This window comes from Lepidothrix coronata, unplaced genomic scaffold, assembly GCF_001604755.1.
Source record: "Lepidothrix coronata isolate B3197 unplaced genomic scaffold, Lepidothrix_coronata-1.0 Scaffold14, whole genome shotgun sequence".
Lineage (NCBI taxonomy): Eukaryota > Metazoa > Chordata > Aves > Passeriformes > Pipridae > Lepidothrix > Lepidothrix coronata.
In genome coordinates, this window is record NW_016690194.1 from 7,652,508 (window position 1) to 7,669,380 (window position 16,873).

The window sequence follows — 16,873 nt, forward strand, 5'->3', positions numbered from 1 at the left end:
AGACATTCTCAGATTAAAAAAAAAATAAAGGGAAAAAGACTCAAAAGATTTTAATGAGAATTTCCAATTCTAGATTGAGGCCTAGTAAAGAAGAAGAAGAAATTCCTTCCAAACCCTTGGTTTGTTATAAATCTGTTGTTTTTTTTTTTTAATTATATATTTAGACCTGTGTCTTGGTGATTATTAGACAAAATACAACAAACCCTTTTTCTTCTTAAAGAACTTTCCAGGACATCCCTGTTTGAAAGGGACCATCCCTATTCCTAGCATGGGAAGAGGAGTAATTATTTTTCAGTAGTTGTTATTATTTTCAGCAGAATTACTTTTCATCAGTTCACCTTGCCTTTCTCTTTAATACGGTTTGTGTGTGTTTGGGGGGGGGTGGGTGGTTTTGTTTTGAGGTGGTTTTTGTTAATTTTGGGGGTTTTTTGTTCTTATTTTTAATTTGCAACCCAGGGAAATCTTGTCTTTTTTATATAGCAAATTACCTGGAATTGCAATTTTACTGCTCCATAGAATATTTGTTCATCTTTTGTAATTGAAAAAGGGAGAAAATGGCTAAAAAATGTGTAAGAATCAACTTAAAACCTACAAGAAGACCAACTTTTTTGTTGAACAGAAAGCTGCTGGTATCATTCTTGATTAAATGAGTGAATGGTTAAAGAAGATGGCAGATACTACTTCATTTGCTAAGTATTTAGGTGAAAATCTACACATTTCTTGCTTTGAGGTAGTTCCATCAATTCTTACATCCAGCCACTTCCAGGCATGGCAACAGTGACTCTGTTTTGAATAGTGAGATGTCATTGAATGGAAGCTGCTACTATTAATTAAAATTGTAATTATTGAATGACTGTTTCTACCAGAGGCAGTTTTAGTAATGTTGTGAAGTGAAAATCATAATAGTTTTGAGAATTGTTTTAACTAAATTCCTGGAAAATGAAGGTTGTTCTTCTCAACCATGCATTAATGATAACACGAATTTCCCTTATTCTAAGTGACAAATTTTCCAAAGCTCTTTTCCCCCTGTTTTTAAGCATGGCCAATACATGGAAACTTTCCGGAATATTAGTATTTCCCAGTGAAGTGATGCAGTGCAGATAACTTTCTAGGTTAACAGTCCAGCAGAGATCAATAAAAGAATGCAGAAATAGTGTGATTAAAGAAGCTCAAAAGTTGGCCCAGTGCTTTGAATAATTAATTCTTTGCTTGACACTGGAAATCTTTCTTGTTTCACATTACAAAGAGTGATTTTTGTTGGGTTTCAAATGCCAAGTCTGGAAGGTTATAATAAATTTTCCCATACATGAAACACTGTTCTACATCCAATTTCCAGTTATGCATATACAGTGTAACATCAACCATAACAATAAAAATAATAATTTAAAAACATGCCTTCCTTGCTTATGTTTTATTTTATTTTAGAAGATGGCAGAGAACACAAAGAAGAAATTGGTACTTGCATTTCTATTTTAAAAATGGTTCAAAGAAGCCTAAAACAAAGGATTTAGAAGATATATTTCTTTATTTTCTTTGTAAATCATATTCATAATGTAGTCTTCCCCCACCCCCCCATCCCTCTTAGTCTTGTAATTATATTGTTTACTATGGCAAGGTAAATATTTTCATATTTTGACCTATTCCTTTGCTTTTAGTATTTTCTGGGACAGAAGTAGAAGAATGGTCAGTCAATAAGGAGAAATCATCACACTGAAAAGAACATGATTTAATTGTTGTTAATTCATGGGCATTAAAATTTTGATACATTGAGAAATAGAAGATAATGACAGAGAACATGATACTAACGATATTCTCTCATTAACATGAAATAGCACAGACTTTATCCAGTTCTTAAGCTGCTTTTTGAAGTTCTTATTCAAGCACCTAGCTAGCTTAGTCCAAAATAAGAAAAACATCCTGACATTTGACATTACAAAAGGAAATGGAGTCAGTAGCTGTAAAAAATAAATATAACTCGTGTCTTTTTTTTGTCTATGTGTGCCCGCTTCTCAGGTAATCATATACATTTTTATTTTTATATGCCTGCTTACATTACTAATTATTTTTTCATGCTTATTTTTTTCCTCATACAAACATATTTTCATCAAATTATTCAATTAGCCGTATGTGTTATAGTGATATGTAATGCTGTATATCAACACACAGACCTAAACCTAGCCTGGTCTGGTCCCAGATTAGAACTACTGAGCTCCTCCTAAGCAACATGATGTGAGTTCACAATCTGTGACTCCGTACACAGACACATGATTCCTACAAGCAACATCATCTGATGCGGACTTTACAGGCTTTAAATAAAATAAAATTGGCCATTTCTGTGATCACACACACACACCAACTCAGCGCCTCTCTGCAGACCTAAACCCTTGTGCTACCAAGCTGGGGAGGGATCACCTAGGTGGTGCAGAGCCTGCTCAGCCACCAGCCTGGCGTTTTTTTGGGGGGTGCACAAAGCAAGGGTAAGTTTTGAGGGGGATGCTGTGCGTGGGGCCGTCACAGCGGCAGCCCCGGGAAGGTGTGGACACAGAAAGCATTAAGCTAGAGCAAGCCTGAGATTGCTGTGATTTTAAGACCTGACCAGCCATCTCCAGAGTGTTGCAGAGTTTGTTGAAAGGCTGAAATTGCCTTTCCTGCAGTGCCTTTGGTCTAGCAGTGAGGGCACTTCAGCCAGCCCCACTAAGGGGGTTGGGTGTGTATATTTAATTTTAGTTATTTTTTTTTAATGCAGGCAAAATATAATCCCCAGTCCTGCAAAAAAAAAAAAAGATGTGTCTGGGTGAAAAACCCTGCAAGAGTTTTCCCTGGAGAGGTAAAAAAATAAGAAAAAAATAAATTTCATGAGGGTCTCTTCACCTTTGTGCAATAAGTAAACCATGCAGCCTCCTCCAGACCCAGCAGGACTTTGGGGAGGATAGAGCCAGCTGCAGAAGGCTCCCCTCTTTACATCAACTCTGGATCTAGCTGGGGTAACTACTGGGACATTCCTTACAGCTTTTCCCATCCCACAACCTCCCTGTCCAAGCTTCAGAAAAGAACTATGAAATAATCTGTGTCTTTTTTCCAATTCTCTGAAGGTTGGATGTGGGAATAACATGTATTCCTCATGGCCATAGTCCAGTCCTGCAAATCCCATTCAATATCCTGGTTGGATATTTGACATTTCTCTTTCCTCTTCCATTTGTTTCTCTAAAGGGTTCAGAAAAGGTTCTGAATGGCCTGAGAAAATGTGTGAAGTGGACACCAATTTAAAAAATAGCTGTTCAAAAAAAGATTACATGGTTTGGGGGGCTTAACCTACTGTAAGTCTCTATTTATAGCTAAAGGACAGTGTTTCAAGGCAATCCAATTCCTAGTGGATTACAAAAATTGGGGGTTTGGCACTGAGATTGCTCCATCTGTGCAATGTGAGGAAATATCCACAGAGGATGCAAATGTCCTCAGAAGGATGGAAATTTGCCTCTGAGCTTGATGGGAATGAACTCCAATGAAGTGTCTCTTGCTCTGTGGCCCCTTTCCATATGTTGCTCCTGGTTTGTTCACAGTGTGTTAAAACAGGACCACAACTACTCTGGGAAAGAGATTTATTTGCTCACATCCATGGGAAAATAACTACACCAAACCATTCATGACAGCATACAGATTGTGTCCTACTTGGATAAATACCATTATATTCTCATTTAATTATGGAAACAATGGGCAGCTATAAAACTTTGCGTGAATACAAACGTTGGTCCTCTGAAATCTTTACAGTCAGCAAGCATAGAGTAGGAAAAAGAGTTCTCCATTTTTAAGTGGTAGAACCAATACTGGATAGAGAACATCAAAAACTGCTTAAGAGATTTACCCAAGACCAAGATACTTTCAGTTAGTGGCCTCTTTGTTTTGGTTTTTTTTTTTTTTTTTTATCCAGCTTGAGACACTGTAAGTGGAGTAAATTTTCAGAAAGCCTTGAGCACCTGCTCTCTGAAAAACTGGTTGCATTAAGGTATCTGAAGTTGAGCACCAAGAATTGCTGCATTGAAAAATAGGTTTGCATTAGAAATCCAAATTCCCTCAAACTGGTATTTAGGGAGGACCTAGTACTTTAGGCAGCTCTGAAAATCCTAGGCACCATGCAGAGTGAGTGTTTATCTCTGACACTGGCAGATATAGGTAAACATCTTCCACTACTGCAAATTTAGTGAAAAGAAGCATTTCAATAGTTTTATTTTTCATTAACTCTAAGGAGGACTAACTAAATAATTCAGGACTAGTAATACTATTTTTATTTTTCATTGGTAGTTTAAAAAACAAATGTACTCTTTAGATAGAAATAAGATGTGAGAAAATGAAGTGTTTCTCTTCTAAAACTTGATGTCTGGTTTCAGGTTTTATTTAATAGTCTTGGTTTCAGACTTAAATATTTGTTTTCTAATTTTTATTTCTCATGACGTGTAAATAACTAAGAAATATTAAATATTGTAATGTGCTTCCATTAAGACAATAACATTTCAAAGGCTAATGTAAAACCAAGCTGCTAAAGTTTACAATTTCTCTGTCCAGCAGTTCATTTATACAACTGCCCTGAGTAAATGCTATTATGCTACTTAGCAAATGGCCTTTAAGAGTTTAAAAATAGCTCAGTAAAGCTACTCAAAGGTAATACAACACTTCTCAGGCATCTTTAATTGAAGTTAAGAAGAAAACAGGGTTTTCTCATTAGTTATTATTCACTCATTTATTTATACACAACAAAACCACAATTGAAACGTTCAGGAGAACTAATTGTGCTTCTTCCTATTTATGGGACCACGAGCTTATTTTTCAGAAAGGCATGATTTTAAATTGTAAAACTAGTCCTATTTTGGTGGACTGTTTTAGCTGCTTTTGTTATACTCTCTGTTGTTCCCATGTGAACCAGTGAAAACAATTATTTGCTAACGTATATTTTTGTGAGGTTTCTTTGCGAAACCTCACTGATCCCCTTTAACAGAAAGATTATCTTACATTAAAATTCCTGATATAATCAATTTGCAGTGTTTCTCAAACTGGTACAAATATGTAAAATCTGTGCTTTTAAAAGCTTCTGCTTTGAGTAGCCTTACACTCCATAATTGTGCCCTAGCAATTGTTCAAGCTCTATTGCATGCCCCATTCACAAAAAAAAAAAAAAAAAAAAAATTGTTGGGATGATGTAGCTGTAAAGAATTTGAATTTAAAAGTTCCTTACCTAGAGCTTCTGTTAAATTATATTAATTTAAAATATCTATGGAATGATAATTTTACAAAACCACTAAAATTTAAAAAATCAACAAACAAACAAATAAACAAAAAACAAAACAAAACAAAACAAAAAAAAACCAAAAAAACCAACCAAAAAAACCAAACTAAATAACCAAATGGATTATTGGGTTGGGTTTATGAAAACAACTCTTTACAGTAAGTAAAAGAAGTTTATCACAGTTTTGGCAAACTTGCATGAGTTCATACTGAAAAAGAAAAATCTTTCAAACACATTCCTGATGACTTTTTAAAGACTTTTACATGCTCTAGGGGTTTCTATATCTTTCAGTTGTAGGCCCTGAAGCAGTAGACCCCGTACAGCTTATGCTTCTTGTCAGGGAAGCCGACGAAGCGCACGGCAGCCTCGCTGGGGCTGCAGCGCTTGCGGGGCCGGGAGATGGGGTAGCGCACACTGCCGTCTGCCAGCCAACCCGCGTCGCACCGGTCGTACCCTAGCAGCTTCCAGGCAGCGAAGATCTGCCCCACCTTGGCAATCTGGGCCCCGTCCTTCAGGCACGCCTGCACCGCCTCATCGTACGTCAGCTTGATCGGGTGGATCAGGTAGTAAAAACGGCCTGGCAGGGGGGAAGAAGGGAAAGAGATAATGCCATGATACAGCATAGGGCTTCTACAATTTTATAACACTAATTAATTATCATATCTAATGGATACATCTAGTCCGAGAATTGTCTGCCCCTAGAACCTCCCTCAGGTCTGCCCCTCCCTGGAATCAAGCTGGAGGTCTCAAGACCCCTTCCTTCTCCACCATCATCCTCTTCAGTCTTCTTTGGATCTTCTCCAAGCTTTCCAGGCCTTCTAGGTTGCTTTAACTACAATGATATCTCATTATGTCCTTCTAGGTACATGTCCGTTCCCAGACAAGTTTTAATCATTAAAATCTTTTTCCTTGAAAAGAGTGTTAAACAAAAACTTGAAGAATTTTGAGAATTTGGCACAAAGCTTGAGAAAAGGGGTTTAGAAGCTGTTAACTGCTATTTTAAAGTGTTAGAAACTATAATACAACTATATTAAAAACCTATATGCTACAAATCTTAATAATCTTAAGGCATTATTGGAGCTGTTGGCGGTGTGAAGGTTGGGTTTGGTGATCTCAATGAGTCTTAATGAGTTAATGAGTCAATGACTCAATGATTCTGATATCTGGGTTTAGAGATGCAACAAGAACTAATAATTTTTGCAACAGAATGTACCATGGAAAATTATGTATAGCTGAGACAAGTGATTTAAAGAAACAAGCCAAGCAAAGGAAAGAAACAATGTAGAAGGGAACCAAAGCAGCCAAGCAACACCAAGTTGCTCTATAACCAAGGGTATTGTCTTAAAGAAGATAAATCTGTCTTAGAACTTAAGAGTTAATTTACTCTTAGAACTTAAGAATTGGTCTAAGAACTTAATGTTGGCCCCCAAACTTAGAATTTTAGGGCCTCCAGACAGAAACGACCACCAGAAACCCTCAATGAAGCCCCTCAGAGACCCTATACGTGTATGTATGCTAATAAGTGTTGGGAAATGTCATGAATATGTAACAGGAATGTGGGGAACAAAAATGAATAATCATGTAATGCTGACATATCAGCTGTAGCTGAGATACATGAATTTGGCAAAATGATTGCCAGTGCACCCAGTACACCGAAATAAAGAAAGCCTGACTTCTAAACTCACAAACTGGGTCTTAGAGGTCTCTTTAAGAGCTAATTTTAAGCGGCAATTCTATGAGTACAGTGATGTTGATAATGCAATGGTGAGTTTTGAGGAGAAGTGAAGATATTCCACTGAAGAATCATGTCAAACAGTGCTTGATTTTGGACTGTGCTGTCTGGATTCTGAGGAATAGTGGGGTTTTTTGAAGGCATAATAATTTCCACATAAATTCACTACTTTTCAATCTGTTCCTGAAGAGGCAAGTTAGATGAAAAAAAGAAGGATTTTATTCATGTGGGGATCTTCTAATTCCAGAGCACACTCTCTACTTCTTAATTAAGAATGTACTCCAGAACACGATCCTTTTTCTGAATGGTAAAAACCAGGCAAATGCTCAGTTTGAGATTACTTCTTAGTGACAAAAAAAGTGGTGAGCAAGCTAAGAGTTGTGTAAGCTTCAGATTCCTGTAAAAAACACACAGGTTGTTTTTTTTTTCCTAAGTGAAAAAAATTCTGGTCAGATGACAATACAAAGACAATGGAATTAACTTTGTCTAAGGGTTGGAAATTGTATACCAAGACAAGAACACTTTAACAAAAGGTATTTACATTGCAGCTGTGGCAGAGGAGAAATTTTAAAAAATTTCATTGCTGTCAGAGACAATATCTGCAGTATTTCTACAGAAAACTATTGAGAACAGATAATCTATCCCTTTGTAAAACACTTTCTCAACTCCATCTCAGCAAGTTGAGAGCATTTATGAAGTAAAAACAATATTAAGTGGAAAACTGTTACTGATATGCTATTAAGAGGTTTCCCCAAAACAAACAGAATTTCAGACTTCGGGGAAGAGGGATCTGGAGTGATAGTATGTAAACTTCACCTAGCTTACTTAGTTCCTCTTCAAACCATATGTCCATGGAATGTAATTTCCTAGGGATTTGCAGTGAGGTCTGGCTTTTGATATATGACACCAATAATAAAAACTCTAATACTCTGCCCCTTTATTAAATAAGAGAAATTTAATAGCAAACCCTACAAGAGTACAATGTGTATCCAGATTACTCCTTTAATAAACTCCATACAGATTTGCAGTTTTCCTCCTGACAACCAGTGACAAGAGCTCCTAACTGTTCAATCTTAGTATCTATTAATTGCTGTGGAAGGAGAGGGAGGAATTAGCTGCCTCTCTCTCTCATTAATACCTCATAGTTGGGTCACTCCAACAGAGGATGGGATTGCTTGTTTTTTCTTCTCACAACCAACTCATGGGGCAGCGGCATCCCTCAAATCCCCTAGAATAGCTATTTTAAGCTTTTTGCATGTAGCAGAACAGCTTAAAGAGGAAAACACCAGCAACTGACCTAAATACCCCACACCCTTGTTACTGTGGGATTTTGAGGGATGATCCATCCTTGGAAATTTCTCCAAGCTCAGCTCTAGATTGAGAGATTTATTAGTCAGTTTTTCTTATGAAAATAAGAATCAAGGTTAAGACCTGATAAGTATTTTGATATCCAGTGTTCATGTCAGACAGCTGGTTTTGAATTAAATATGTGGGAATATTATTTTATTAAGTGCTCCAATACCAACTCAGAAGCATCCACTTCTAATAAAGGGTATGTAATTTTATTTTGGGGTTGTTTCTCTTTTTTGGAACAAAGGCTACATGTTCCCAGTGATAAAACACTCTGCAATGGTCAAATGAGAATTATGCAGGTAGGACTTCCCACACCTTTCTCCCATTTAAATGGCAGAGGTGTTTAGCATGAATTACTGTAATAAACAGGTGCTTTTAACATAATCCCTAAAATTTATTCCCTGTATTCTTTATCAACATGAGATTTTTACTTGGATCTCCTAGAGCTGATGGACAATCAATTATGAACCATGTTTCTGTGTGCAAAGTATATAACAAAATGCATGTTAATGAGCAGAAAGTTTGATGCAATCTCTACTTGTACCTTATGTTTTTTTTCTTTGAAAGTGCTTAATTAGAAAGGAGTTGATAAATATGTTTTCATTTAGCTCATTTAGCACTTTTCAGTGCAAAATAGTCTCATGGTTTTTCCTTCAAAAAAACCAGTTGTTCTCCTTCAGACGGGCTTTGAAACTAAACAAAGAATAAGCACTCAGCTCTTCCATTATATATTGCTTTTCCTATGCCTCTTAGGCTCTCTGGAGAAGACTGTAACAAAAGGATTCATCTGCATTTATTCCCCCAAACTGTATGGAAGGGGAGCACCTCCATTCTTTGGGATAAGGCAAGAAAATAAATTAGGGTTGTCTGCAGCCCTGGCAAAACTTTGGACCATGGCAGGTTGTCAGGAACCTTCAGCTTTTCTAAAGGCAACATGAACTAAGTGGCTCTCACTGTGAAGGACAAGAGAAGGAGAAACTGGCTGTAAGGGAGCAGAGCTGAGTCCTCAGACACCAAGAAATTCCAATTTGGAATTTGAGAGTTCCAATTTTGGAATTTTCACAGTTAAGTTAGATACTTCCCAGCTGTGTATATTCATTTTCAACAGCCTTTATTAACAAAAGGCATGTAAAAACAGATGGGAAACATTGCCATCCAATGCAGGCAGAAAAAAAATCATGTTATTTCACAATATTTTGATGGATTTCATAAATAACATTAGGCTAAATGTTATTCTTTGCATTGTTTGGTGAAACATGTCTCTAAATATTCTTATAAACTGGTAAATTGCTGGTACTACTAGATATAAAGGGCGTGAAACATTTTCCTGGTTTTGGGCAGAGAACATGAATGAGTCTTCTATGAAACAACAGAAAAATTTGAGTATAAATCAATTATACAGGCAGAAAAAAATGTACAAGTATTGCATTTGCCTTAGTTTAAGAAAAGACACTGTAGAGGGTAATATCATAAAATAAAAATATTATTTTATATTATATTGTAAACAAGTTTTGCTCAAACAATTTCCCTGTGCAGGTAACAGAAATGCAAGTAGAATTTTTCATTAATGGTGAAACTTTTTAACCAGTCTGGTTTTGTGTATCCAGCTCATCACAGAGGGGATCCAACAGCTCCAGAGTGAAAATGCTGAGCCTGAATTTGAATTCATTGCATTGATGACTACAGTTTCATTTTATTATCTTAATGGCTAAATATAGATTTTCTTTTTTACCTTTCTTCTTCAGGTAAAAAACAAGCTTTACATGCATTTCAGACAAAGATTTTTTTAGTTTTACTGCTGAATTATTTAGAATGGAACCCTTCTTTTTTATTTATTTTATTTTAATGATCCCTGAGATCATAAGGTTTTTGGGGGATTTCTTTCCCTAAAAAGAACCCAGTTAACAGAAATCTAAACCTCACTTGACTGCTTTTTTTTTTTTTATAGAAGCTCTCACAATTAACACTTTTTTTGAGCTCACCTTACACTTCCCTGATCCTAGGGACCTTGGGATTTTCCCAGCTCCCTTACATAAAGCTGAAGGCTCCTCTGTTTCATACATTCAGGAGAGTCCAGCAGTCACTGCCACTGCTGAGAATGCAGGGTCTTCTGATTAATTCTCATTTTCCTTGGCTGTTCCTGAGCTGTGAGAATCAATATTGCGTATTGCAGAAATAGCCTTTTTTTGCCTGTAGCCACTATTTTTGAAAACTGGCAATTCCAACCCAGTGGCAAAATGGGTTATTATACAGCTTTTCTCTTTACCCTGAGAAAGGCAACATGCCATTAAACACATGTTTAAGTTATTTGAAGTGCTGAGCTGAAAATAGGGAGCTGAGGTTTTTCGGACCGTGGTTGGGTTAACTTTAGGTGCTGAGGTGAGCTTGGGACATGAATAGTGAAGAGCATAGCAGGGATGTGTGAGGACAATGTGATATGGTGAGTTAAGGAAATGGATGCTGAGAGAAGCAGAAGTCCAGATTTTCTGCTGATTTCTTGAGTGACATGGCATTGAGTTGTGGGGAACATGCACACACACACACACACACACACACACACACACACACACATATATACATATAAAGAGATAGAGGGAGAGAAAGAGAGGGAGAGAGAGAGAGAGGGAGAGAGCTATCTCACCCTATTGCTGTGTAGTGTTCTGTCTTGCACGTCAGTCTAACAAACTTACCAAGGTTGAAATTCATTTCAGTGTCTTGTCTTTGATTATCCTCCTATCTTATACCTTATCCTCACCTCATTCCTCTTTCTCCCTCTTTCTCTCTCCTTGTTGTGTCATTGCACAGACAATATTTATGTCAGTACTTCTTTTTCTTTTTTTTCCCCCAGAAATTATACTTCTCTTTCCTTAAGAGGCACTGTCCAGCTTCTAGTGTGTAAAAGGTAGTGAGCAGTAGTCACAAGCATTATAAACAGTGCAGCCAGCTTATTTTAATTATTTTCCCCTGATTATTTTATTCCTTAGTTATTTCTATACCACAGGGTTAAATCTGCATATAAGAGATGAGTTCATGTAGAATTTCACCTTGGATAAATGAAGGAAGAAAAAACGGAGCGAATATCTCATGGAATGATGCAGTATGATAAAAATCAGCTAAACTTTTGTTTCAGACCACTTCCAGCCTAATTTAATATTGTTGGCTTCAGGATTTTCTTTTTTTTTGAGAGAGAGAGTGGAGCAGACTTAGCACTAGAGCATATCTTCTGAAAGCAAGGCTTATGTTTATTTTTTGCTATGCTCTAGGACAAAACTGCTTCACTGTGGATAAGAAATCTGCGCATAAACAAAAAAAAAAGCCATGTCCCATGGTCTGGGTGGGCTGCAAGCCAAACATATGCAAATTTGTGTAGGAATTATCCACAAGTAGGATGCTGTAGAGGATTGTAGACTACTTATGCATGTGTGCTTGCAGCCTTGCTCTCAGTTACAGCAATGCTCTCTAAATCCTTTCCAGTCACTAGATAAAACCTGAAATGATAGCAAGCTGAGAGCAAACCATTTAATTTTGTTTCATACATAAAGTAACATCTACTAACAGCAAAAGAAGCTTGCAGTTGTTAAAATAAGGTTTAGAGCAGTCCAACCTCAGAGCAAAAGTGAATGGGGTTTTGGCAACGTGCTAAGATTAAGAACCTAAATTATTAAGGAATAAAGCTAGAAATAGGTTTTCTGATAAGGAAGTATTAGTCATATTAGACCTAGTACATGAGCAGGAGCTGCCTGACACTGCAGTACAGATGAAGTGATGGTTAGAATTTTGTTTTGAGGATATATTTAAGCAATATGAGTTGAATTGTAATTGAACTCAACAGGAAAGTTGAATTAATGAACTGCAGGTTTCTTCATCACTTTAACTGAATTAAACTGAGCACTTATCAACATTGAAAGGCTACATATAAATTTTAATGAGGTGAAAGTGGAAATATTAGGCACTCCTGCCAGTACAAGTCTTGAGTTGTAAAAACGACCTATGTGAGCACAGGGCAAAGAGGACTTTACTCTGCACATGTGTCCCCATAAATTCAACAGCAATATCTTCCAAGCCCAACATAAACTCTGACAAATCAAATACCACTCTCTGCCAGCAGACTTTCTTGCCTAAGCACAGAAAGAGTCATTTGTGAGGTGGGGATGAAGAAAGCTCTTACCGTTGAAGTTGGAAGTGAAGCAGAAAACGTCATATCGGCTTTTTTCCTTGTCCCAGAACCCGTAATTCCTGACCCCAGGCACTGTGTTCTTCCCTCCACAGGGCTCCCGGGGCTTGGTGATGGGGTACTGCACAGATCCATCGCTAAGCCAGCCAGCGTTGCACCAGTCCAGCCCCGACCTCCAAGCATCATAGAGCTGGTCAAAGGAGGCGATGACAGAGTCCTGCTCCATACATGCCCGCTGAGCCTCGTAGAAATTCAGGTTGTACCGCCCCAGCCGTGGGGAGTAAGGGAACACCACACCTGTAGTGGGGGGAAGGAGGGAGCATCACTAGGCACTGAAAGAGGAAACAGGTTTTACAGCCACCAGAAGGAGAAATTAAAGGTTAAACTCCATGATGCGTGTCAGGACTGTAGTGATTGCTAGGGGAAAACACTCTGACAGCAGCACATCAGTGTTGGGTTTGGGAAGGGAATAGGGATGCTGCCTCACCTAGCTGGCTCATCTCTCCACAACCCCATTCCTTTCCCAGTGGGAACTGTTCCAGGTCTGGACACTGCTCCCATCCCCAGCTTTGCTGTCACACAGTAATCTCACCCTCGTGCTCTCACAGCGCTTAAAGAGGAGCAGAGCAGGATGGAATTTTGCAACTACATTTCTTTTTTTGTCAGAAAATTCCAGTTTATCCCTTGCAAGATAAAAGTCTCATTTTAAAAAATCAATTAAACCCTAGCCTTGTTCTACTTTTTTATCATTATACTTTTAATTTTAATTTTTTTTAATGGGATTTGGGGATTTCCTAGTAGTCATTTAAAAACAAAAATAAAAAAGAAATTGTTGAACTATTTCTATGAATTATTTCTTTTTACTCATAAACATTAAAATGAAATGTTTTGATCGACATAAAAGAGTGCTGTGTTCTGTTCTTGGCATGTGCCCTTGTGAATATTTCCTGAGAATTTCAAGACAGTTGTCTTTTGTTTGCTTGTGGACCTGACAAATGCTTCCTTCCATCCTGGAGTACCAGCCACAGGCCATCCCAGAGCCCTTTCTGATGCTCATTATTGCTGAGCCATTTCAGACAGGTATGGTGGAGAGACCTTCTCACAACAGAGGACATCCAAGAGGACATGGGAAATGCTTTAGAATTGCTTTGGAAGTAACATCTAATCACAGACATTGCTCTTATCTGACAGATTTTCTACAGTATATTTTCTGCTTGTTTTATAAAAAAGGTCTGAAGTTAAACATTACTTCTTGGAAAGATGTTTCAGGAAACACTGAGGAACCACCTCCCCAGGTGGCTTTGATAAAAGAAGAGAAAGACTTGAAACAAAGGTTTGGATCAGACACCCCTAATCTTTGACATGGTTTAGAAACTTAACCCAGATCTAAATTTTACAGTTGGCTTTAGCCCAGTCTCATAATACACCGAAATAAAATGGTATCAGAAAAGATCCAGCTCAGAATTGCTTATCCTCAAATCTCTATGTAGAACTAAGTGCTGTAGGATGTAGAGGGACTGAAGACAAGGTAACACATGAGCAAAAAACTTTACACTGGTATAAACATTCATCTTTATTTTTGCTTTCTCCCTGCTGATGAATCCTCGTGCCTATGACATTTTCCTTGTCCTTGGGGCAGTGAGGAGTAGGACAGAGAAATTACACTGTGGTCATACAGGGTTTTCACCATGGCATGAAGCCACTCTTCTTTCCAGACGTTCAAACCCATCTCCGTGTCTATTCCACCAATATCTTAAAGTCCACTTTCTTTCTCTTCTCTCCCTCACCCCTCTATTGTCCAAGAAGTGTTATTTTTGATAAAAATCTATGTTATTGCTAAACCTCAGGGACTTGGTCCAAGAAAATAAAGCATGCAAATGTAAACTTGGCAGGGTAATAATAAACAATATTTTGCTCTCCTTCAGCAATTAGTTAAATAGTCTGCTTCAGCCTTTTCCTTTTGTAAATCCTTCGTTAAAGGGCATTTCGGTTATGAGCTGTTCTGAGCTGTAAAGCATGAATGTAATGTAACACAACATGTGTGTCAACTGTAGCTTCATAAACAAGAAGCTGAAGATGTTCCATATTTTTCTGGATCTCTGTTTTTCCTTCATCTCTATAAAAAAATTTATTCACTCTTCCTCAGTGCTAGTAGACAGAAATATCACTGGCTATAATAAAAATTTAGCAAATGTCATAGCAGTCAAAGCTTTAATACTTTATTGGAAATCCAATACTTACTATTTTTCCAGAACTACATTTCCCCAGACAACCAATTCCTTGTACAGTACATGTGTCTGATTTGCATATACATGTAAAAAAACCACACTAAAATCAGCAGAGGTGGGTAATTTTTAATCAAGATATAAGCTTGCATACTTCTAAAAACTGAGCAAGAATTAATTGAAAACTATTTAAACAGATTGGATTCCTTAAGGTTTCCCAAACAACTTTTTAAAAGGGGTTAAGCATGTATATAAATGTGTTACAAATCTGGGTTTGACAGTTTGAGATGTGATGTTTTCATAACATAAATATCCACTAAACTGTAATATTAGCTTTGGGTTATATTTGAGTAGACAGCATAGAAGCCCATTTTTTGTTCGAGTTCATCTGCAGTACAAGCCTGCAACTGATTAGCATTAATTTCACCCTACAGCTGGGGGTGGCCATGGGCAATTTTGCAGAGGAAAATTGACTGTGTGTGTGTTTTGTGCAGCTTTGCATGATCTTGCCTTTTTTGTTAATTTTTTTCCCTTTCATTCCCCTATGAAACCTAGCTGAAATTCATAGTTAGATCTTACTGTTCGTCTTCCCTTCCATACACTTTATCAGTGCTGAACTTTTGTTAACTACAGGGCGCCTTGTTCAGTCTTGGATCTTGCAAACCCATCAAGGGATAATCCATCCCACCTGTTCCTGAATGGACAAAAGCTGTTCCACAGCTTGTTACTGTTCCCTAAAATACAGACTGAATCTAAACTCCTGACTCCAGCCCTTTGTTCTGCCACTAGACAAAACACTCATGCCCAAATGCTAACAAACTCAGTTTAAAAAATGGAGGAAGACAAAAACCTCCAGCACCAGAAGGTTAAAATCTGGTTAGTTTGTGGGAAGAGGGAGCTGAGGTGCCTTAACCTGACCTTTGTGATTCCTCTCCCTGCCCCAAGGAAGCAGCTGAGTGACATGTGGAGCCTGAGTGGAGATGGTAAAGTATGGGCTTCTCTCGCAAACCTATGGTGCTCTAGAATGGGTCCTACCTCTAGGAAAAGACCTCCTTAACTCCAAAAAGAAACAGGAAGAACCTGAGACACATCAACTCAAAGTAGAATAAATCTGTTAGTGAAAGAGGAGGGATAGGTGATGCTTGCTGGAGGCACCTGTGACAAAGCAACTGTAGTTCAGAAAATGAATATTGTAGTGGAAATTAGGATTTCAACCAAATCAGAACATAAAAATTGGATGTACAGCTTATCCTCCCCGTAGGAATGCCTGTATTTTCATGAATGCCTTACTTTCAAGTGCACAAACCTACAACTTTGCTCCAGCTACTGTGGTTTTTGGGTAACATATTTGTTTGTCCTCTGTAAGTCATTTGTATTTCAGAGTCTTCTATGCAGGTAACCCCTAAAATTTGGTGCAATTACTCAGTTGCTTCAGACACACTGTCAGTGCAAGGACCTTAGAAAGCTCAACTCCTGTAACAATTTATAGGTGTCTATTAAGCCAACACCACACACAATTAGCAGTTTTAAGAGTATTGACATGCAGGACAAAATAACACAAATTTCTGTTGACCCATATGGGGGGGGAGGGGGAAAGGTATTTCCACAGCCAGGGTAAAGAAATGGGCTTCCTTGAGTTCTAGCCTGAGCAGAAAAGTAAGTTTTCTTGTAGCCAGTGTAAACAAGGGGTAACAGTAGGGTTTGCTATATACTATACTGTAGGGTACAGTTTTATGCTGGCAGGATCATACACTCGATGGCAAAATTTTTCCATGCTGGATTCCTAAAATTCTGTAAAAACTATTAAGTCCCTCATTTTCAAGGAGACTCTGTCTCAATTTTCTTGCCTGTCAGGGCTGTCAGATGTCTGATTACTCAGCTACAGGGTGGGCTGCCAGCTGTCAGCAGGTATCAATCTCCCTAAAAACGAAACTGAGGGTTGAAATACTGTCCCTGAGGCCCACAGCATCCCATAACCATGCTGTCAGTGAGGTTGCTTATTTCTGATATATAAAAGCATTGGAACTAGGCTCGTCTGGCCTAAGGCATATTATTCCCTTATGTTTCTACAGCCTTTATCAAAATTTGAAGATTGTTGTCTTCCCTTGCTC

At 37.9% G+C, this 16,873-nt stretch overlaps 1 protein-coding gene across 2 annotated transcripts in view; it reads right to left on the bottom strand.

The window, feature by feature from the left end:
* Positions 1-5,296: 5,296 nt before the first annotated feature.
* Positions 5,297-16,873, bottom strand: part of HAPLN1 (hyaluronan and proteoglycan link protein 1) — a 53,542-nt gene continuing 41,965 nt past the window's right edge. For both annotated transcript variants that reach the window (XM_017806047.1, XM_017806048.1), the window contains exons 4-5: positions 12,532-12,834; positions 5,297-5,855 (exon numbers count right to left, since the gene is read on the bottom strand). In XM_017806047.1, the coding sequence (XP_017661536.1) occupies positions 5,566-5,855; positions 12,532-12,834 (593 nt within the window). In that variant the 3' untranslated portion in view covers positions 5,297-5,565. The remainder of the gene's footprint in view (positions 5,856-12,531; positions 12,835-16,873) is intronic.